Raw genomic sequence first — 24,641 nt, 5'->3', positions numbered from 1 at the left:
TTTAATTTAGTTTTTTCCCAAGATAGAGATAGATCCCATCCCTCCTTGGATAGAACCTCCGCCCACCTTTCCAAAAATTTCAGAATACTAATGAGACAACATGTTTTGCAGGATGCTTGGAGAATTACTCACCCCAGGGATAGACAATTTACTTTCTACTCTAATCCTCATCGAGTGTATGCCAGGCTAGACTATTTTTTCCTCTCCCATGCTTGCCTTACGAACAATTTTTCAACTAAGATTTTGCCGATCACCTGGTCAGACCATGCCCCAATTCAATTAAATATTGAATGAAGCTCTCCAACACGTAGGCCAGCACATTGGAGACTGAATGAGTCCATTTTAGATGACTCTCAGACTCGGACACAAGTCATGGAAGCACTTAAGGAATATTTCTCTCTGAATGCCCCAACAGCCCCATCTACCCCGGTACTATGGGAAGCCCATAAGGCAACAATAAGAGGAACTTTAATCGCTATATCATCGGCCAGGAAAAAAAAAGGTATTGCTACTCTAACGAAACTTACAGATCTATTGGCAGCAGCACAGAGACGGCATCAGCTATCCAATAATTCTGTAACCGAGCAAAATCTTGCACAAGCCAAGCGGGACCTGTATAATTATAGAATCAAAGCAGTGGAGAGGACTCTTAAATGGTCACGTCAAACATACTATAAACAGGGCGACAAACCTTTAACCCTTTTAGCAAGAAAACTTAGGGATTCTAAAGCCCAGTCAACCATAATTAAAATCAAATCCCCACAGGGTCAATACACTCATAATCCAGATGAGATTGCAGAGCATTTTCGCCAATATTATAATAAATTATATAACTTGTCTGAAAGTGCGAAGACCCCGATAATCGAACCACCAATCTCACTTCACGATTTTCTAAATTCGGCAAACCTGACCAAATTAAGCCCAGCAGACCTAGATCCCCTTAATGCGGAGATATCTATGGAAGAAATTTTAACCACGCTGAAAAAACTACCGAATGGAAAATCCCCAGGGCCCGATGGATTCCCTTATATTTATTTAAAATCGTTCCAAGATGTCCTAGTACCTCACCTAGCCAATCTTTTCAATCAGTTCTTGAAGGGAACCCCCATTCCATCCTCTATGTTAGCCTCTTACCTAACTCTTCTACACAAAGACGGAAAGGATCCTTCCCTATGCAGCAGCTATAGACCCATTGCACTTCTTAATTCGGACTTAAAATTGTTCACTAAAATTTTGGCCAATAGATTGAATAACTTAGCTCCTACTTTGATACACCAAGACCAGGTCGGCTTCATTAAAGGGAGACAGGCTGGAGATAACACTAGGCGAACAACCGCATTACTTGAAATTATCCAAAAAAGGGTGATCCGGCCTTATTATTAGGACTCGACGCGGAAAAGGCATTTGATCGATTAAGCTGGCCTTTTCTATTTGACTTACTGTCGCACCTGGGGTTTCGGGGAGCTTTTATTACAGCACTGCAGGCACTATATAACAAGCCAACGGCACAACTGAAGCTCCCGGGTGCGACAGGGAAACTCATAAAGATCTGCAATGGAACCAGGCAAGGATGCCCCTTATCGCCCCTTTTATACGCTATCAGTATAGAACCTCTGGCAGCCTATATCAGAAATCATCCGGATATTAAGGGCGTTAAGGCTGCAGGCACAGAATTTAAAATAGCATTGTTTGCAGACGATGTCTTATTATCCCTCACCAACCCGCATATATCCTTGCCATCCTTGCATAGGGCCTTGGATTTATATAGCTGCTATTCGGGATATAAGATTAATTGGGACAAATCGGAAGCCCTCCCAATGTGTATTTCAGAAGCCTCGCTGAACACTTTCAAACTAAACTTCAAATATAAATGGAAAAAAGATTTTCTTACCTATTTAGGCACAAAAGTAACTCCTCACTACAAAGATTTGTTCAAAAGGAACTTCCATCCACTTATTCAGCACTCTAAACAGCTACTGTATAAGTGGTCAGACTATACACTATCATGGTTTGGTCGCATAGCGGCGCTGAAAATGAGCATACTACCCAAATTTCTATACTTATTTGAGACCCTCCCGGTTCTGGTCCCTTCTAAGATCCTTTCGGATATTCAACTATCATTCCATAGATTCATTTGGGGAAATAAGCGACATAGGCTTTCCAAAACTGTTCTTACGAGTGACAAATTGCACGGGGGCTTGGGGGTTCCCTCCATACATAAATACCATGATGCTGCACATTTGCGATGGCTATCAGCCTGGTCTCAGCATGAAATCGGGCCACTTTGGGCAAGAATCGAAAACTCTCTCCTAAACCAGACACACATGGGAGCACTAATATGGAATATAGACCCTTATCCAATACTTCCTAAGACCATATTGGAAACTTCCAAATCTACCCTTACAACTTGGTATCGTGTAAAGAGTAAACAGGGCCTAATTTCACCCTTCTCTTTGATGACACCATTTCTGCAAAATCCTAAATTTAAGCCAGGCACTCAGGCCTCACTGTATGGAAATTGGGGAGCAAAAGGTCTTTTTAAAGTGTATGATGTGCTCACTAGGGATGCCTCCCATGTCCTCCAGTTCGGAGACCTGCAAGCCAAAACACCCGAAATCCCAATAAGATTTTTTGAATTCCTTCAGGTTCGACACTTTATATCCTGTTTCCTGGCTCAGAAACGTACTGTAATCTTATCTCCTTTTGAGAGTCTTATGAAAGGAGGCTGGCCACAAAAGGCCCTTCTATCAAATATCTACAAGATATTAAACTCCTTGCCAGCTAACACACCTCCGAATCATAAATATATGTCATATTGGGAACAAGAATTGGAAGGTCCCTTAGAACTGGAGGACTGGGAGGCCATATGGAGTAATGCCAAGTCGGGAGTGACATGTGTGAAACAAAAAGAAAATGTATATAAAGTAATAATGCATTGGTATATGACTCCTAAAAAACTGAACAAAATCAACCCAAGTATCTCGAATAAGTGCTGGAGAGGTTGTGATGCAACAGGGACGTTAATGCACTTACTCTGGTCATGCCCACAACTAGATAGATATTGGGATGAGGTACACGAACTAATAACTAAAGTCACATGTACTGAAATTGGGAAAGACCCGGTAACCCACCTGTTGGGAAGACCCATGCGAGGGATATCAAACACCTCACAAAAGCTGGTTAACCATATATTGACAGTGGCACGTATCATGATAGCAGCAAAATGGAAGTCAGCGATAATCCCCACTATGTTAGAACTACATAGAAAACTTATGGTGAACATGAACTTTGAGAGTACTATAGCACACATTCAAAATAAAACGCCCAAATTTTTGGCTATCTGGGCCCCATATGAGCTTTTAGGGAAGCCTGCAGAAATGTGAGAAGAGTTACGTGAACTGGATACATACTTTTGATATGTCCCACGTAGGGTCTGGGCCCTACGTAGAAAACCTTAGCTTCACCCTGGAGTTTCAAAAGGGAAGGGAATCATTACCTGTTAGGATTTCCCGATCAGGCAAGAGTAATTCATTTAAAGAAAAGATAGCAGCAGGCAGACCAGTTGTGTTTTATGTTATATTCATGTTTATTGAACGTAAGCTACATACATTTGAAAATGGATAATATAATGTGATCTTTTTCTACATGTCATTATTGAGCATTGCGCAAGGGACACTGTGTGTACCCACAATGACTACTGACTTTTGCATGCAAATAATGTGTCTTTGACTTTATCCAATAAAAACTTCAAGTTACAAAAAAAAAAAAGGTGGAACATCGGGGCATGGGGTAACAGAGAAGTCAGACCTGCAAGACAGCGATGTCACCCACCCTCCCACCCCCTGTCTTATATTATATTAATTTTTTTTAAAAATTGCATGGAGTAAAATATTGATATTGTTGCAGCTGTTGGAGGTATGCTCTGGGCTGATGTGGCAGGGATTAAGTGTATACAAATGGAGGCAGCCTGGTGGTGTTTGAGCAGTGGCTGGCTGGGGATAACACATATTTTGAATTGTTATAAGGTGTTTTTAAAAAAAATGTTATTGCTGAAAATGAAATAAAGTTTACAGCTGCGGCCTTTCTCCAGCTACGTTTTTTGTCTTGTTTCTATTGATTAAAGTTTAAACATGCGTGTTACTCATCCCATGTCTCTGAGAGGAAACATTGCCCTGCAAAGGAGCAAAACATAACATCTGCTTTATCTCTATTTCTCTTTCACAAAGGCACATGCACACATACACCCCAAAGTGCCACTCACCAATCTCCAATTAGCTTCAATGTCCAAAAAAAAGCACTCACAGGTATTTCTTTTAGCATATAATAATGATTTATTGGGTTTATATAGTGTTTATGCGTGTAACCCACCAGGGATAAAAGGTAATATCAAATCTTACATCTTGGGACCATGAAATCCTAAATAAGAGTTGAAAATCCCCTATTGCTCTTGGGCTGCTCTTTCTCCAATATTATTCAAAGCTGGTCACTACAGCTTTGGCCACTAGAGGGAATATTTACTCCATCAGACTTCTTTACACTTCTTCCCAATGGTCAATGAAAATAATTGATATTGTAAAGTTATCTTAAATAGGCCTAAGCTTCAATATCTTGTATGAACATGAGAAATAGAGCACCACCAGAGCATGAAGTACAGAGAATGGTCACTCTCTACCCAGGTAAACACTGCTGAAAGATTGAAGCGGTGCTGTGTTGAAAAAATTTAAATGGGCCCAGGTGCATTTGACTGTTTAACTGAATACACATTTATCCTATACATTGTGGTGACACTGGTCATGATATTTTTCTTTTCCAAATGATAATCCCAAGGGCAGGGGGCCATGATAAATGATAAGGATATTAAAAGTCACCGAGGAGTTATGCGACCATATAAAGACACAATGCTGCAGGATGAGAACCCCAAGTAGAGGATGTCTAAGATTACATATTTATATATATATATATATTACATATATATATATATATATATATATATATATATATATATATATATATATATATATATATATATATATAATATATATATAAGAGCGAAAGATTACAGATCCTCCCTCCGGTGTTAAACTCACCTTGCTAAATCCTCTATTCTTAAACTTGTGACCACAGCAACGGGACGTGGATATCTAAATATATCTAAATATGAGTGACTAGAATTAAAAGAAGCTATTACCAGGCATGAGAACCATAGATATATAGACCTGCCAATATCCTAGACCAAATATAATGTCCCTGTAAGGTCCAGAGGTCAGGGTGCATGACTTGCTTCATAGGGTTATGACCCAGTGCAGAGATCTCCAGGACGACGGCAGGTCAGGTCAGCAGATAATTTCACCTTTCTCTACAAATCGACTAATAGATACCTTTTGTGACTTCCTACCAAGGCCTGCCCATAATCAGACTAGAGTGGTCATATATAATCCAAGGTTAAAATCTGCACATCTATAGCCAGCCTAAGCACCACCAAAGGGAGCCACCGAAAAGCCAAAGTGAGGCAGTTGAAAAGAACTGAAGCCAAAGCTGCTAAAAGGAGCCAAAGCCACCAAGAAGAGTAGAAGCCACCAAAAGGAGTTGAAGAAGAAGAAGCGACAGAGGAGAACAAAGAAGCTGCTGTTGCCAAGGAGGAAGAAGAGCATCTGCCAGATATTAAAGGCAAATTTCCACTGAACATGTTCTTTTTATAAACTTTTGTAAGGGGGAGAGCCCTGACCACCGATTTACTGGCCACCAATGTTTCTTTAAACCTTTATGGGGACAGTCCTGGCCACCAATTTTTTAAAATCCTTTATGGGGGGGAGAACCCTGGCCATCAATGTTTTTTTTAACCACTTGTTTGACAGAAACATGTGGTTTGGCCCCCAAAGCTAAGAAGGTTACAAACACATATAAAAACATGGTCTGGTCATAGTTATTTCTCTACTTTTGTTTAACTGATATCTAGTTCTGAAAATAAGCATTTGCCCCAAAGGGGGGGGGGAGAACCAAAAACACTGAAGACCTTTGCTGTTTGGAATCATGCACAACTTCCCATTATTTAGTACAAACAAAGCTACACACTTGTTAACATATGAAGTTTTCTCACCACCACTCATTTTTTTACTCTCTAAGACCAGGATCACACTGGCAAATAATCATGTGTGGCCCTAAGCAAAGCCAACAAAATTCCTCAGGAGGTTGGAGGTCCACTCTGACTGACTACAAAGTGTTGTGGTGTTTCTGTTGCTCACCTGGCAATAACATCAAGGCACATAGGCATTTCCTAAATGTTAAATGAGTATTGTTGGGGAACCCCTATCTGTAGTTTGTGGTGGTATCTGCTTGTGTGGCTTTAGATAACCTGCTTGTCAAGGGGGCCCCTTATAAAGCATACTGCAGCTGATGTGACCCTTTCTCTCGTTCCACTTATTACTAGGGATGCACCGAATCCAGGATTTGGTTCGGGATTCGGCCAGGATTCAACCTTTTTCAGCAGGATTCGGATTCGCCCAAATCCTTCTGCCCAGCCGAACCGAATCCGAGTATATGCAAATTAGGGACAGGGAGGGACATCACATGACTTTTTGTCACAAAACAAGGAAGTAAAAAATGTTTTCCCCTAATTAGCATATGCAAATTAGGATTTGGTTTGGTATTCAGCCGAATCTTTCACAAAGGATTCGGGGGTTCGACCGAATCCAAAATAGTGGATTCGGGGCATCCCTACTAATTACTACTTGAATTCTTTCCTTCAAGCCTGTTATACCATTAGTGTCATTAGATGGTAAGCTCTTATGGACAGTAGATTCACTCTTGATATTTCCTGCACATAGCTTTCCCATGGGTATGCTTTTGTCTCCATAAGAAACATCATATAAGCAAACATCTGTATACATTAACTGTAAATACCAGATTTATTATAATTTGTATTATGTATGTCCCATAATGCTCAGCCCATAATGTTCTTCCCAAACACAGCACTGCAGAAAGCAAATGATGCAGACACAGAAAAACAAAGATAATATATTACAGTACAGACAATTATGTATTTTGGCCAGGTCTGGATTTTTGGAAAGGCCACAGAGGCCTGGGCCTAGGGAGGCAGGATTTTAAGGGGCGGCATGCTGCCCAACCACACCCACATTGGTTCAAAAACAGTGGGATGCGCAATCATTTTTAAAATTTCACATGCACCAATTCCCATTGCTCTGGTCCTGATGATGAAAATTTGCACGAATAAAGGGGAGGGGACAGGGGCGATGAATGCCAGTGGGCTTTGGGGGGCCCATTATGTAAATCCAGCTCCGATTCTGGCAAGTGGACATAAGACTGGATTCTTATTCTCTCACCCACTTGTTTATTCAGGTAGGTGGACATAAACTGGATTCCAATATTCTTCCATGTATTCTGGCAAATGGGTTCACACAAATTCTTTTTTTTAGCTCAGACTTCCACTTTACTTTTTGGGGGGGGGATCACATCTCTTAACCTTGAGAGCTTGTAGTCAAATAGTGGAAACTATAGCACAAACTAAGTGTCATCACTAAAGTTTTTCCCCCTGCTTAAAAGCTCAGACCAGACATATGTGTGGCAGTCCTGACTTCATAGATCTAGGCTGCTAATAAATCTCTATTAAATAATAGTTGAGTGGCCCTGGTTTAGCATTTATACCCTTTAACCCTTCTCTTGTACAGCTGGTGAGACTCCATTGCATTCCAGTGGGCAGGTGCATTTCATAAAGGGAAAGAAAGAATATTGTAAAGTCCCAGGCATAAGTGGGATTAATGAAGCTCTAATGAGATCAGTCTGTGTATACACAGTGAGTCATTAACCAAGGATGTTATAAATCAGCAGGCAAATAGCAAGCTCCAAAACTGGGACCCGTGCCCATATTCCCCCAAGAAAAGCCATAAATAATAAGCAGTTACTGCAAGACTTGAGCAAAAGCAATGGCAGCCCCACACTCTCTGCTGGAATTACAGCACTCCATCCATCACTTTAATGCTTGTACTTTGCAAATTAAAGCTGTCACTGCACACTGAGGTGCACAATCCCTGGGGTCCATCTATCCTCCCTCTCCTCTGCTTGACACTCATCCTTCCAAGCTTTGTTTAAAGGGAAAAGGTCCATTATTCATAGGGTACAACACAAAAGAGTTTAGTATAAGCCTTAATGTTATTGTGTGCACAGAACATGACTTGCCTGTAAACATACATTATTTTTATAGGGAATTATGTAAATTATGGTTTAGAAGTAACTATACGGTTCAATGGCCCTACAAAGGTCATGGAACTTTGTTATTTATGTCATCACTATGGTCTGTTTATAATGGTGGATTTTTCAACATAACAAAAGCTCTTGTGTATCAGGCTGAACTGAACTTTAGGCCCTTGTGGTCCTTGCATTTTATACTTATACCCATTAGACTTATAGAAGCAAACGAACAGAGCAGGAATGTTTTGTGCACACAGTTAGCTACACCAAAGGGTCAGAGATAAAAAAGTGGGTATGCAGTCACAACTGGGGCCATAATCTAAAGCAGGGGTGTCTATAAGGTAGATTGTGATCTACCAGTAGACCTTTAGCTTGTGATCAGGAGATCGGAAGACACTGTCAACAAACAGCTTAACTAAATCACCCTCCTATGTCATGCTTTTCATTCAGATATTTATTATATTAAGGTTACATAAGGAATAGTTGTTTTTTAAATATAGCAATATACAATTTCCCATCAACAATATTTAAGTAATTGTTTCCATGGAACAGAAAGCTAACAATGCTTTTATGGCTGTAGAACATCACTAAAAGTAGACCTTGTATTCGTAAAGTATGGGCACTCCTGATCTATGGGGAAAAATAAGTATGTAATTCAGTGATGTCCAAATGTGACCTCCAATTGTTAAATTACAACCCTCAGCAGCCCCAGCAGCCGTGTAGTCTGTCCCTGCCAATATACACGTTATGCTATTGATAAGAAATTCAATGAAAGACAAATACTTCTAAAGTATGCATTTTTCCTTTAATAGTAGTAAGCTGTGCCGTATAAGAGTAACCTTGGTTCTGAAACCCATGACAACAGTTAAATAGTTACTTGTTGCTAATATATGCTTGCTGGTACCTGTGGGTTAGATGACAAGTGAAATGCTGCCCATGTTGCTGTATAACTTTTAAAAAGCTTGAGCGATATAGACCTCATATGGGATCAGGCACAATTCAGGCCCAATAGAAAATATAGTACATTTGGGCCCCTTTGTGTTTTTTCAACAGTGAAAGCAGTGAGAAAGTAGGGGCCCCTAATATGACATAGTTGCCCAGTATGTACAGGAAAGGCAGAATGATCCTAAGAGCAATGGCTGATTTAGCACTATTCTCTTCATGGTTTGAAGCATTCTAGGCCACAGGTAGAATTCTGATAAATTTATATACGCACACACACAAAATTGTAACATTTTGAAACAGAGATTTTCTTTTTAACAACAATACAACTCTACATCCTATTTTAAACTGCCACCCGTTGAACTGCATAGTTGCCATCCCTGAATGGACTGTTGACACTCTCCTGCTGCTGCTGAATCCCAGTTCATGCCTGGGGGTGAGGATCCCACGTTAAGCAGAAACTGATGACTTGAAGCATACACAGTAGAAACCAGAGCCAGATTAGCTTCCACTATGCATGTTCCAGGCTGGAGCCAAAAATCTAAGTTGATGCAGTTGGCCTTTGCCAGTGTTAGAGAATGCAGTGCAACGTTCCTATCCTTCCCATTGCCCAAGTGCTGTATAAATGGGTTTTATGGCATTGCCTGCAGTGCAGCAAAGTTCCTTTATCCAAGATTCAGTTTAATGCTCCCAAATATCGCCCACCCGGCCCATATTCCCATTTATATAACTAGTAGTTAAATACATATAAATTAAATAGCTAAATTAAGTCTTTGGTCCCAAACTGGGATGGTAAATAGCGTTTGTGATAAATAAATAAAGTGGATTGCGGCACCCCAGTCCAACATCTCATAGAGAAGGCAACATAGTGTTTTCCTCTTCTTCAGAGCACAGGGACTCTGGGCTGTAACTGAGCTGTGTGGCGTGCCTTAGCATGTCCATGCCCCTGTCTGCCTCCTGTAAGTCTCCTTCATCTTCTTCGTCCTCCTCTTCTTCCTCTTTGCTTAGTGCCTTTCCTTCTGCTCTCAGCTTGTCACCCTGCTGTGATGGCAATTGCTCCTTGGCTTTGCGACTTCTTTTCCATTTCATCCTGCGGTTCTGGAACCAGATCTTTACCTGGGGAAAAAAAACAGAATTTCAAATAATTCCATTAGAAAGTACTAAATAAGTAGTGAATACTTGGAACAGCCTTCCAGCAGGAGTTATAACAGTGGTTTAAAGACTTTTTTTGTCCCCTAACTATATATATATATATATATATATATATATATATATATATATATAAAAAATAGGTGTATTGTGATTTAGTCCTATCCACCATTTGGGAACTACTGCTTTATGGGGCTAAGTCCCTCTCCACCTACAAAAAAACCCAATGTATCTCCATCATCTGTTGACTTATTATGAATATAATGTTGTCATAGGATAAAGATAGTTTACTTTAAGACTTACCTGTGTCTCTGTCAGCATGAGAGATGTGGCCACCTCAAAGCGCTTGGGTCGTGATAGGTACTTGTTGGCTTTAAACTGTTTCTCTAGCTCAAGAAGCTGCTGGCTGGTGAAAGCTGTCCTCGGACGCCGGCATTTCCCCAACAGTCCAGGCTGAGCAGAGGCTGCAGGAAAAAATGGTCTCTTATTCAGTAATTGCCATATCATTTTATGAAAATTTCAGCAAAATGAAATCCAGGTCTCAGAGGAAGGATTCCTGCTTAAACGTACACTATCTACTAAGGTGCAGAGCTCTGTGCTCCCTGTTTTATGGCTGCTCTTTTTCCCCTGGTCAACTTAATGGGTGGGTGCATTAATCTGTCTAGACCAGATTAAAGAAACAGTAACACCAAAAATAAAAGTCTTTTATAATGTACTGTTGTCCTACACTGGTAAAAATGTTGTTCATGCTATAGAAAGACTGCTGTAGTTTCTATAAACAAGCTGCTGTGTAGCTATGGGGGCGGCCATTCAAAGCTGAAAAGGGAGAAAAAGCACAGGGTACACAGCAGATAACAGATAAAACACCATTATATTCTACAGGGTTTGCCTGTTATCTACTGTGTATCTCGTGCCTTTTCTACTTTTTTCAGACTGAATGGCTGCCCCCATGGCTACACAGCAGCTTGTTTATATAAACTATAGTAGTGTTTCTGAAACACACATGTTTTGCCAGTGTAGGGCAACAGCACTTTGTATTTTAATTACTTTAAAACTCAACAACAACTAGAAATTTACCAATCTACTTGTTAGGGTCCACAATTATTTGTGAAGCCTCAGTTATTATTATTAACATGTATGTTTAGTAGGGATGCACCTAATCCATTATTTTGGATTTGACCGAACCCCAGAATCCTTCACAAAAGATTTAGACGAATACAGAACTGAATTTGCATATGCAAATTTAAGGTGGGAAGGGGAAAACTATTTTTACTTCCTTGTTTTGTGACAAAAAGTCATGTCATTTCCCTCCCTGACCCTAATTTGCATACGCAAATTAGGATTCAGTTCGGCTGAATCTGAATCCTGTTGAAAAAGGCAGAATCCAGGCCGAATCCCGAACGGAATCCTGGATTCGGTGCATCCCTAATTTTTAGAGCACCAACATATTGTGCAGAGCTGAGTTGGGACCAATCCCTGCCCCCCTGCTTCACCAAGAAAAAAAAGCAACCCATGGATGGGATATTCAGGAATTACAGAGAATCAAACTCTGTATGTTTGTATTTGTTTGATAAATATGCAAAATGTGGACATGGAAAAACAGAAATATGTGTATACATGCATAAAATCAATGTACAATAATTAGTAAAATAGTAGAGTAGATTTTGAGGGGATTATATAATTAAATTCTGAAGACACTATAATCACTTTGTGCTTGAATATATAATATAATCAAATAGGTAAATAGACTTGCTTTATACCACTGTAAGTAACAGTCCTGTCCTGCTTGGCTGAGATTCAAGCTATCTTTATAACAGAGAAATCTGTCACAGTGGCATATATCCTTTCTTATACCTATTGTAAGCAGCAATCCTGCCCTGCTTTATGGCTGAGATTCTAGCTATCTTTATAACAGAGAATTCTGTCACAGTGGCACAGATCCTATGTGATACCCATTGTAAGCAACAGTCCTGTCCTGTCCTGCTTTAAACACACCATAATATATAATACAGGTATGGAACCTGTTCTCCAGAATGCTCAGGACCTGGGGCTTTCCAGATAATGGATCTTTCTGTAATTTGGATCTTCATACCTTAAGTGTACTAAAAAATCATGTAAACATTAAATAAGCCCAATATGCTGGTGTTGCTTCCAATAAAGATCAATTATATCATAGTTGGGATCTAGTACAATCTACTGTTTTTTATAACAGAGAAAAAGGATAAAATGGAGTTGGCCATGGATAATGGGTTTCCAAATAACGGATCCCATACCTGTACTTTTAAAAATTGACTTTTAAGGATGAATGTATAACTGTAATAAACCTTCCCCAATATATACTGTATTAAAACAAATTCCTAATCACAGCTCATTGTAACTATGTATTCTAATGTAAACATCACATACATGCCCACCTTATCCACCCTTCCCACCCTTCCCGTGAGAATTTCATTATAAACACCTTAGACCCAGAATGATTTTAAAAACACACACACAGGCATTAAGAAAATAAAAAGAGTAGAAAGAAAGCATTACAATTGTGTTAGCTCTATGTAAATAACAATTCATCTTATCTACTCAGCAAATACCCACATGCCCCTCAAACAAAACATTAAAGAATGGACAGCCTTTCATTGCTGCACAGTGGGTGCCACACAATACTGGGTGCTTAGTGAACAGAAGTTTCACACCTAATGACAATATTTGCACAAAGGAGAAAATGTCCCCTTCCCAGGCACCTCTTTGCCCTGTAGCTCTCTGACCTGGCACAGGATGATCACAATAAGACTATATAAACTGGGTGTCTATTTGTGCTTGTGGACAAATCATCCATTATTGTGTGGCTGATAAGCAAAGCTTGTTTCTATCGATTGAGCTCTTGAGCTGTGTTGCACTTCTGCTTTAAAAGCTGGTAACACCTAACCCAAAATTTTCAGAATAGCGACCATGGACATGTGTGATGTCAGAGTGTCCAAATGCGAAACCAACTCAGATACTCCAAAAGACATCACATATAGAGCATCATTTACAAAGTGCATGGTAGGGAGCAAATCACAAAAATGGGATATAAACCACCATGTGACATAGTAACATAGTAAGTAAGGTTGAAAAAAGACATGTCCATCGAGTTCAACCTTTTTTTTTCTTCTTTTTATTAACTACCTATCTGCCAGTTGATCCAGAGGAAGGCAAAAGCCCCATTTGAAGCATCTCCAATTTGTCTCAGAGGGGGAAAAATTCCTTCCTGACTCCAAAATGACAATCGGACTAGTCCCTGGATCAACTTGTACTATGAGCTATTTCCCATAACCCTGTATTCCCTCACTTGCTAAAAAGCTATCCAACCCCTTCTTAAAGCTAACCTTTGCACCATGCCCTGCAATTAACTCCGCAGGTGTTTATGTTCTTGTCTAGAATGTAGTGAAAAGACCTGCGGTCCCTAGCGAAAATGGTGCTGCGACCATTTGTGAGCCCTGTATTAATGTTTGTTGGGGAGGAGGAGGCATGTAGAGACAAATTAGGGAATATCATGGTCACAGGGTGTCTGCTATTTTGGCAGATAGCAAGGGCAGGTCTTGTGCCCACCCGTGCTGCAATATGAGTCTTGCACCATATTTTTAATCTGCTGGATGCAAGCGTTCCATGCCCCCACCACCAGTGATGGATTATGTGTGAGTATGACCGACAAAAAAAGTCTACAGTATTTTTCATTAATCTGTTTATTTTGCAAGTAGTTCTAGTGTCAAAATCTATTTTGTGGCCTGACATCACAGAAGGTAATATGCCCTTGATTTGCTCACTGGAAAACCAAACAGTCTTATCTTATGACCACACAATGTACAGAATTAATATCTGCATTAATAACCCAGGGCTAATTCCACCCAAAGCTCAGCCTAACAGGCAGTAAAGTACTGAGCAGCAGGCCGTCTATGCCCCTTTGTTTGGAGAAGGTTGTAATCATTAAACCGGCCTGGGCTGCACAGTTTATTGAATGAAAAAAGGAGCTTTGTGACTTGGTAAACACCCTCATGTCCTTCAACAAAAGTTTCATTATTAATAATTAAAAACAAATATACGTATAGGTTTATTCATATATTCACCCATTCTGATTGATGTTTCATTGTCACTGCCTTTTAATTAAAGCAATACACGTCAGTCTAAATCATTTGCAAAAGTCTGTGCATAAAGTTATGCTAATAAACTGACATGATTTCTTCCTTGGTGCATTTTTGCTAGGGATGCACCGAATCCAGGATTCGGTTCGGGATTCAGCCAGGATTCGGCCATTTTCAGCAGGATTCGGATTAGGCCAAATCCTTGTGCCTGTCTGAACTGAATCCAAATTCTAAATTGCATATGCAAATTAGGGGTGGGGAGGGAAATCGCATGACTTTTTGTCACAAAACAAGGAAGTAAAAAAGTTTTCCCTTTCCCACCCCTGCATATGCAAATTAGGATTCGGATTCAGTACGGTATTCGACCGAATCTTTCGTGAAGGATTCAGGGGTTCGGCCGAATCCAAAATAGTGGATTCGGTACATCCCTAATTTTTGCACCAATATTAGTAGATTATAATGTTTGGATAAATCATATAGAAACAGTCTCAGCTAAAATGGACTAATGGGAACCATTTTTCTGGCTGTCAGAGCTGTTGGCTTTCAGTAGTATTTATCAGCCAAGCAGACAATGACCAGATGGTTATGGGCTCACCACTTACCTGCAATTAGTTTTACAACTGCAAACATTTGTGAGGCTGTTCTGCTACTCGGCTCTGAATTATGTTGCAGAATCAGCACTGAAGGTGTGAGCTCCTTAATAATTTGGGATCTCAGACAAAGGATCTCAAACATGGAGAATTTTAATCAAATGTAATGTGTTAATTAAATATAAATTAGAACTCCAGTTGATAACTGTGGCAGTCATGTGGCTTAAATAATATATATATATATATATATATATATATATATATATATATATATATTGAGATATCTGTGAAGGACAGTACTTTCTTTTTTCTTCTCTGTCTTTTCTACCTCTGCTTGCCAACACAAACAAAAAACAATCCCTTTCTTAATCTCTTTTCATTACTTCTTGTGCCTGTCCTATACCATTCTGAGCATTGAAACACATTTTGTTTCCTGTGTCCATGATGGCAACAACAGGGTTAAAACTAAGCCATGTTAAAACCTGCTGTTTGCAGAACTGAAATGCTAAAGCATTTAAACATTAGTTGTTCTCTTAGAAAAGTATCTAACTTGCCACTAAAACATGCAACACATTTTTGGATATAAAAGTACACGGTTTAAACATTTGAAGATTAAAATACTCTTTAACTGAGCAAACTGAACATCTTGCGAAAACTCAGGTAAAGAGTAAAGGGATTCCACTTCTGACACCAAGTGTGGTGTGGGCCCTTTAACAGAGGTTGCTAAAGCTTGCTTGGCAAAGAAAATGTAGCTTTATTTCTTTAACGCAGAAGGTAAAGTGTTACACAGCTCAATTCAGCATACCATCAGAACAGCAGATCAGTCTTTCCCTAGTACTTTCCTTGCAGAGAGCCAAAACCAGACCTAAGGAATAACACAAAGTAAATTGACTTCTTCTTATTATTATTGCTGTTGTTGAAGTGCTGGCCCATACATAACATATTTGCCTGGGAAATATCATTCAATCAAAGCCATATATGATGTCATTTTGTGTAATGTAGTCGCTACCCTCTGACACACACCTTGATTCTTTCAATCTGCACTAACCCAGAGCTGCCATGTTGCTTCTTTAAGGCCAAAGTTATAGCAGAAGGCAAAAGTTAAAGTTATAGTACATCTGTGACCACTAGAGGTCACTGCAGTGTGAGAACTAAAAAGGACCTTGATCAGATTTAAAGGCCCCGTACATGGGCCGATAAGAGCTGACGATAGACCAAGTTGGGAGCTTATTGGCCGTGTGCGGGGCCACCCGACAGGCTTTCCCGATCGATATCTGGCTGATCTTGATCAGGAAGGTTAAAATCCGTGCGTGTATGCGGTCCCGCGATCCGACCAACCATATCGGATGCATTATGATCCGATCGTTGAGCCCTAGGCCCCACGATCGGATCAGCCTATCACCTACTTCAATGTGGGCATATCTGGGAGATATCCGCTTATTTAGCGAAATCGCCAATCTCTACGTCAATGGCCACCTTTACTGTTGGAATGGAGCGCTACTTTCAGCAAAGTCCTCATGAAAGAAGTTCAGAGATGATCACATGAAGGAGCCCCTTAAATGACCCCAGGGCCCAATATAACTGGAGGGCAAGAGGCAGAGTGATTTTTGCATCTTGTACCATTTCCCGGTGCCCATGGGCCCTGCTCACGAAATACAGTTCACAGAATTTATGTATGCAGTGCTAGATGGTAAGTGGGCAACAATATGGGCATTCCATGGCATAATGTAGGTTAGATTATGATTGATGGGGTCCTGGCACCACTGAGGACAGACTAGTGACTCGCCCAGTAAAACCCAGATGTAACTGAGAACTGTTCTTGGCACACAGTAAATATGAAAGCTCTGGAGGATTAGGTGTAAGTAGCACTGGGTGTGTTGCACACCTTTTGTGCAAACTCAGGTCTATTGTAGGTCCCACACACACCCTGACCACTAATCTATGCTGTGATGGGAACTAGCTAGTTAGTAACAGACACTCAGTTTTGTGGAGCTAATATAAGGGCCCTTCATTGGCTTCAATGAGCCATAAAATTGGGTCATTCCCCTACGAAGGTTTTACAAGTCTCTAACGCAGAGAAACTTCCCCTTTCAAAGGGGCAGTAAAGCAAACACAAATCTCTTTTTTGCACAGTTAAACAAGCTATTGTCTGCCTGATGCCACACTCCAGCCTCTGACTCCCCAGGGGCCCTGCTTGTTCCCAGAGATGTACACATAACTCATTCGTAGCTGGAATGGCTTCTCAAAGGCTGATTGTCTCGCAAAGGTACTGAAAACTGAAGGGGCCAATATAAGATGATCATTCAGCAGCTTATTGGCCTGTGTAGGAGGCTGTTGGACAAGACCACAATGGTCCTGTTAAGGCAGTTCCTTCTAGATGGTTCTACTACATAGCCATATACCATATCAGTATGGTTCCCAGACCAGCAATCACACCAGCCTGATTTGGCCCACGGCACAGTTGGCCAAATTGGCTAAATTACCAAACATACTGATATTTTTGCACATACCAAACTTAAAGGGGTGGTTCACCTTTAAGTTAACGTTTAATATGTTATAGAATGACATATTCTGAGCAACTTTTCAATTGGTCTTCATTATTTATTTTTTATAGATTTTTAACAATTTGCCTTCTTCTTCTGACTCTTCCCAGCTTTCAAATAGAGGTCACTGACCCCATCTAAAAAAATGCTCTGTAAGGCTACACATTTAGTTATTGCTGCTTTTTATTACTCGTGATGGTTGAATTTGTCCCATTTGACTTTGCCATGTATCGCAAAACTGCGATTTTTACGCCAGCGTCAAAATGGTAGCCGGCGTCAAAGTTGGCGCCGGCGCCCATTTAAGTCAATGGGAGTCCATTTATCGTCGACATATTCGCAAATTTATTCGCCGGCGGCGAAACAGGCAAATTCGGCGCAAATTCGTGCCTGACGAATAAATTCACTACCCATGTATACTATAATCTATATGACTCTGAAACAGTGTTCATAGGCTACCAATCCCATAAATACACACAGCTCACAATCTACATTTGCTGCCTAATATCACAATCTAAACAGAATTTGACAAATAGGTGTGGCCAGTTGAAAAGATACATCCCTAAAACTAATATTTATTCTAAATTCTACACCCACAAAAAGAAAGCTGGGTTGGATGGATGTATTAATTTAATAATCAGAGTACATTAAATATCAGATGGATTGTCCGCCTCAATCAATCTGTGTGATTTCCAGAATGAGCATAGAAGAATGAGACTGTGTGTCTGTTACTGTAGTGTTTCCTGATTGGCTGCTTGTTTTAAAATGCAAGCATCTAATTCTTTGTCTAGTGCCTCAGACGTGTGTGTTCTCCCATCTTGTGCTTGCCCTATTCTGTGAGGCACCCTAAACTCACAGTAGAAAAATGGCTCTTCCAATCACTGCCAAACCTTGTGGCCTAGTCAGTTGCCTTGTGCTTATTCTGACTGACTAGTGGTTTATGCAAAAATTGCTTCTTTCTTTCTGTGGGTGAATTGGTTAAACACTTAGGACACCTCAATTATTTAGTGTTACTGCAGTGCAATAAGGAATACAAAGGGAGTTTACAACGTGTCATGTGGGACACAAATACATCACTTACTGCAAGATTTATGGTGACTGGATGAATTCACTTTTAATTTATTGAATTGTCCTTGAGGGAGAAAATGAATAAATAACAATATGGCCCTGCTGGATTACTGTCATCTCTCTCCTGGATAGGATAGCAGGAAAGCAACTCAGATCTACTGGAACCTCCCCCCCCATCCATATGCTGGAAAGGCAATATTATTTTAGGGCTGCTGGGGGGCCAAATAGGTTTAGTGGTATTCAAATGGGACTGCTGAGCGCTCCAAGTGGTATAGCATGGTATGGTTGATTAGGCCCAGATTTGTGGAAAGGCCACCAAGGCCCAGGCCTAGGGCTTTAGGGGGCTTTTAGAGGATTTTAGGGGGCAGCATGCTGCCCAACCACCCCACATTGGTTCAGAAACACTGGGGATGCACAGGAGAAATTATAGTTTTTTAAACTTCCCGTGCTCCAATGCCCATTTCTCAGAAAATTCACCTGAATAAAGGGGAGGGGACGGGTCGAAGAACGACAGGAGGCCTAGGGGCGCCCGCTATGTAAATCCGGATCTGCGGTTGACACAGTTTAATGGAGGCCCTAAGCCGATTCTGCTGGGTATTTTGTCCTGATGTTCCCAAAAACTGCTTTATTCCCTCTATGAATGTTGTTATTTGTGAAATAAAGAGGTTTAAAATACTAACCAGATGTATATTTTGCTATGATTCTGCCTGTAAATGGTCAATACCAATTAGTCTGCCCCTTATACAGTCCTGCACCAATCACTTATTGCTTTAGGTTGTGTATGTGACTGACAGAGAGGCCTTGCACATGCCTCCCTTAGTGTAACATTAACATTGCAAAGCTTTACCCTTGCTATTAGTAATGGACGAATTTGTCCTGTTTCGCTTTGCCATGAATTTTGCAAAATCCCCAAAACTGGCAAAAAATTAGCGAAACAACGATTCTGACGCTGGCGAAATCAAGAACCAACACAATTATAAACTCTGAAAATTAATAAATAATTCCTCCAATGTAACCTACTTTACCAAACACTGTTAGACTAAAATTCCCATCAAACTTATAGTACAGCAACAGCTTGCCGTGGCTGTAAATTCTAAGAACTGTAGTTCAGCAACAGCTGGAGAGTTGCAGATTGGACAGGTCAGAGTAGGACAAGTCACATTGTAGATACAAATAGGGACCAATTATTTGTTATGTTGTGAATTTGGTCAGGGAAGTTATAATTCAACATTCCATCATATCCGATTATAAAAATGATGGGAGTTGCAGTTTCAACATCAGCTGGAGAGCTGCAGGATGAATCCGGGGCCCTACAGAGGACAGCCCAGGTCCTATATTTCAGAGTTTGTGTCATTTTAATTCCCTGTCCTTGCTCATTTATAATCTGTTCCTTATCTACACTCTACCTGTCATTATATTTCTCCTGTCCTTATCAGAGCCAAATTTCCTGTACTGAGTGTAGTCTAACTGCTGCCCTACACTGGGAAAATGCCCCTGAATTGGGAAATAGCCCCACAAGGGGGAGTGCAAAGTTAGCCCTTTATTACAAACTTTACCATCATTATCAGCTGGAAAACTGAGTTAAATGGGCCTTGAGTTAAAGGACCAGTAACATAAAAATTTTTTTAAAAAAAATGTGTTTGTACATTTTACTGGTCCTTTAATTGGTGGACCCCCTTGACTTGTTCAGACCCTCACCAAGCTTCACCTTATACTGTCACTACCAGGAGCCCAACCATAATGATGACATCATCAAAAAGTCTAAGAACTGTTGGGGCTGAACAAGAAGACATGTGCTGGATCTCAAACACGCTGTCTTTATTGCTGCTGGGGTCCCAGGACTAATCTCAGGGCTCCCGATAGTAATTTAAAACAATGGGCCTTAACAGTTAATTAACTACAAAACAGCTGAAAATAATAGTTCTGCAACATCTGTGGCTGCTTCAGACTTTAGTTTTTAAATTGCTATTAAGTATTATAGTTAATAGGTTCCCAAAATGTGGAGCTTTCCCACTTTGGCACCCCTAAAAATAGTTCAGCCCCTGGTCACTGTTAGATGCACACTCAAGTACAAATATGGAAATATAAAGTTGTAGTCATATTATTTGACATAAATGTGCTCTGTTTTCTTTTTCTGTGCTTGTATAATACACACAAAGGTTGGTGCTCTTTACATTGCCTATTCTTTAGCATCTGTAGGATAATCCTGGGGCACAGGGGCTGATCAGTTTGCTACATTCTAGGGCTCAATTCTATGGCCAGCAGGTTACCTGGAATAGCTCAATATATTTGGTACCTCTCTCAGGAGAACTCACAGCTCCTTCCAACTACACCCCCCTGCGGTTCTCCAACTGCTGACCCTCTTCTCCCAGAGTCCCAGACTTTTCGGTAGGTACATTACAGCTAATCAGTGTTATGGTGCTGCCCTGAGACACCCCAGATACTTACATTGCAGGTCCGGTCCCCGGTGCAGAAGAAGCCCAGCCCTCAGCCAGTGTTCTAGGGGCAAAGAAGCAGTGATGTGCTCTTGCCCCGGTGCAGGAGGTGCGGAGTAGCCAGAATAAGGGAAGTTTGGGCGAGTTGCCGCCAGGGTTGACAAATGGTACATGGGAGCGGCAGGGTAGAGCCCGGGCAGTGGCAGGAATCCAGCCTTGGGGAAGAGCTGCGACACAGACACCGACTGCGACAATAGTTGCTCCCTGCATTCCTGGGGCATCAGGCGGGGCCGTTCTTCAGCCAGAAGGGCATCTATGCGGAACTTCTGAGAGTTCTCCATTGTCTTCTGCATTGGTCCTGCCTGTCTATGAGACGGGTGTGTTCTCCAGCTGTCTGCAAGGATGCGATTAGCCGCGGGCTCAAAGGAGAAGCGTCTGTTTTTCCCAACAGAGGTACGTGGTCCTTAGGTGAGGCTGCTTGGCACTTTGATATTTTCGGTATATGGACAGGTTACTACCTGCTCAGCACCAGGGTCATGAGCTTCTTGTGACTATAACTTACAGGATGTGGCAGTGGCGACAAATGCAGTCGGGACATCAGAAGCTATTCTCTTACAGAACCCCCTAAAGCCCGCTATTTAGCTTCTTCCTGGGGTTATTGACTCAGATTTTACTGAATGATTTCTGTCTGGCTGCCCCAGCCAAGCTCTAGCTGTTAGTGTAACAGAGCAAAACTTCTAATCTCTTCTCTCCCCATCCCTCCCCTGTATGTTCCTCTATCCTTCCCTGACCCTAACCCTCGCCCTGTTGGCTCTCCCATTGGCTCCCAAATATTACTGCACCACCCCCTCCCTCTCCATGGCAAGTGTCAATACAACACTTCACTAATTATCTAATTAGCTTCTGATTTCCAGCATCATTACTGCTCATTCCTCCCCACAATGATTCGGTCATTGAATTTAGTCCTGACCTCATCCCTGACTTATAGATAGGGGGACACAACCCAAATATTGGCAATTACTACCCAAATATTTGGCACTTTTGAGTTTTATTCAGTCAGAGGGATAGAGACACAGACACATATATACAAAAACGTTTTAGACAGACGGATAGATGACACAGGAAGGCTAAATATAAACAGATAAATGAGGGAAATAAAGGATAGCTGCACTGATAACGAAATATAAAATCGGGATAGTTATACAGCTATTTACGGTAAATAGGGGGAGCTAGATACAGTTGAAATAGACAAATAGCGTTGCTATATTTTATAACAATTGCATCGTTTGCATTGTCTGAATCGTTTCAATAAAGCGACAGATATCGCATGATACTAATCCGTCTACATACAAAAAAAAAACGAATTAAAACGCTCCAATCGGTTCTAAACGAATATTCGCAGTAATACGGTATCTGCCTTTTCTTATGAAACAAATTCTATTTCCCTGTTCCGCTTCTACATTGCATCTTTTAATCCATTACTTTAGATCCCTCTATCTTTTTTTTCTCTTACGAAAAATGTAATTTTTTTTGTGTGTTTGTATTGGCAAATGTCGAAAATGGAATTCGTCTTAATCATGGCCATAGAAGTAATATTGTAAATATTTATCTCTTCAATCATTTATATTTTTACCAAAATAACTCATTGGTAGAAATTTGTAACCTCTCTCTCTCTTCCCAATATTCCATTTAAATCCGAGCAGAATCTGATTGCTTTATTGGTAAGTGTCCTGCACTAAATCATCCTTTTCCTAGATAGTCTTATTACATCTTTGTCCTCTGTCCTGATACCTTGATGTGAAGTCAAATCCAAGGCTTGAGAGCAGTTATTGATACCTTAATCTCCCCCAGAGTATAATGAGAGTTAATTACAGCAACATAGTGTGTTGATTCAGTTTAAAGAGGTGTTTAATCTTTGATTGGATGAGCTGTTTTCTTTTAACTGGCAATAAAGCAACCGTTTTGCAATGTCACACATAAGATAAGAAAACTTAATTATAAAAAGACAGGTTTTATAACCCCTTTTATCTGTTTATTGCTCAGTTCCCTAACTGTTGTTTAGATAATTGCAGTGTCTCTTTGTTACAGGTACAAGGAATACTGGAAGCCCCACAGCCTGTTGGATAGAACTCTATTATCAATTTTAACCGACAAAATTTCCCTGATATAAACATCTGCCAGATTTATTCTCTTCACCATAAAGCAATTAAAAGACAGTTAAGTAAAGGTTACAGTTTTCCTGTGACGGGTTGGGGCAAAGCAAGCCTATAATTTAAATAAACAAAAGAATAATACGTTGATTTGGGAATTATAATTAATAATCGATTTTTTTTATTTTTTTATTACTGATCAGCTCAAAAATAATGTCATAAAAAGGAGGGCGACCTACAAAAGCTTTTCTTACCCAATCTGTTTAATGATACCGCCATCTTGCTAATAATAATGGAAAATAATATCCTTTCAGTTGCAAGCATACAAAGACAAGTGCTGTTTGGAAGCAATGTGTAAATATATGCAGACTTTATACAGGTCAGTCATTATGCTTAGAACAGGCACAGAAACAGGAAAAGTAAGATGCATTTCTCCTTTGTTGTTGGAAAGAGGGAAGGTGTATAATCTGATCCCAAATTTTACATCACCTCCCAACTACTAATACTAGTAATTTCAAAGAAAGAACCTGTGATAACCTGTGATATGTTTTTTAAATAAATCTTGCTTAGTGTTGTCATCAATGACAGTAATTTATTTATCTTATTAGCCAATAATGTACTATTGTTTTCATATTAAAAATTCAACTTGAAAGTCTCTGAGCTGTGTCACTTTAATGTGGCCACAGAAAGCCTCAATTACTTTTGATGTCCTTATATTTTACAGAAGGGGGTAAATGATCCCTTATGATACATGAGTTCCCAACATAACTGCCTATAGCCTTGTGCTTTTATAGGGTCGCAGAACCCTTTAGTGACTTCTAATATCCTTATAATTTACAGTAAGGGGTACATTATTCCTTATTATACATGAGTAATACTCAGAGTTCCCTGTATAACAGCCTGTAGCCTTGTGCTTTTATATTGTCACAGAACCCTTCAGTGACTTCTAATATTCTTATAATTTACAGTAAGGGGTACATTATTCCTTATAATACATGAGTGATACCCAGAATTCCCTGTGTAACTTAAGGTGACCATGCAATGCAAGATCCACTCATTTGGCAAAGTCACCAAACAAGTGGATCTTTTCTCCATCTGTCCACCTTGAGGTGGGTGATATCAGGTTGATCGGAATATTTGGTCAGATGACTATGATGGGGTACAGGCCGTCAAAGTGAGAACAATATCAACAAGTCAATACTGTCCTGGCCCTGACACAATTTTCAAACCGGCCAGATGAATATCTCAATCCGTGGGTGCCATACATGAGCCACTAAGATGCCAACTCGGTCTATCAGCAGCTTTATTGGCCAATGTATAGCTCCCTTTTCCTCATCATTTACATCAGGGGATACATTATCCCCAATAATACATGAGTGATCCTCAGAGTTCCCTGTTTCTCAGTGACTTCCAATATCCTTCTAGTTTGCAGTAGGAGGTACATTAT

General features: G+C 40.3%; 1 protein-coding gene across 1 annotated transcript; it reads right to left on the bottom strand.

The window, feature by feature from the left end:
* Positions 1–8,788: 8,788 nt before the first annotated feature.
* On the bottom strand, positions 8,789–21,811 carry LOC108702934 (motor neuron and pancreas homeobox protein 1). Its single transcript, XM_018238748.2, has 3 exons — positions 21,058–21,811; positions 10,600–10,760; positions 8,789–10,263 (listed from the first exon to the last, which is right to left on the bottom strand). Exons 1-3 carry the CDS (start codon positions 21,395–21,397, stop codon positions 9,997–9,999), a joined length of 768 nt encoding a protein of 255 aa, XP_018094237.1. The 5' UTR covers positions 21,398–21,811; the 3' UTR covers positions 8,789–9,996.
* Positions 21,812–24,641: the final 2,830 nt, after the last annotated feature.

This window comes from Xenopus laevis, chromosome 9_10S, assembly GCF_017654675.1.
Source record: "Xenopus laevis strain J_2021 chromosome 9_10S, Xenopus_laevis_v10.1, whole genome shotgun sequence".
Lineage (NCBI taxonomy): Eukaryota > Metazoa > Chordata > Amphibia > Anura > Pipidae > Xenopus > Xenopus laevis.
Note: the sequence above shows the minus strand (reverse complement) of the source record. Positions and strands in the feature narration are given on the sequence as shown.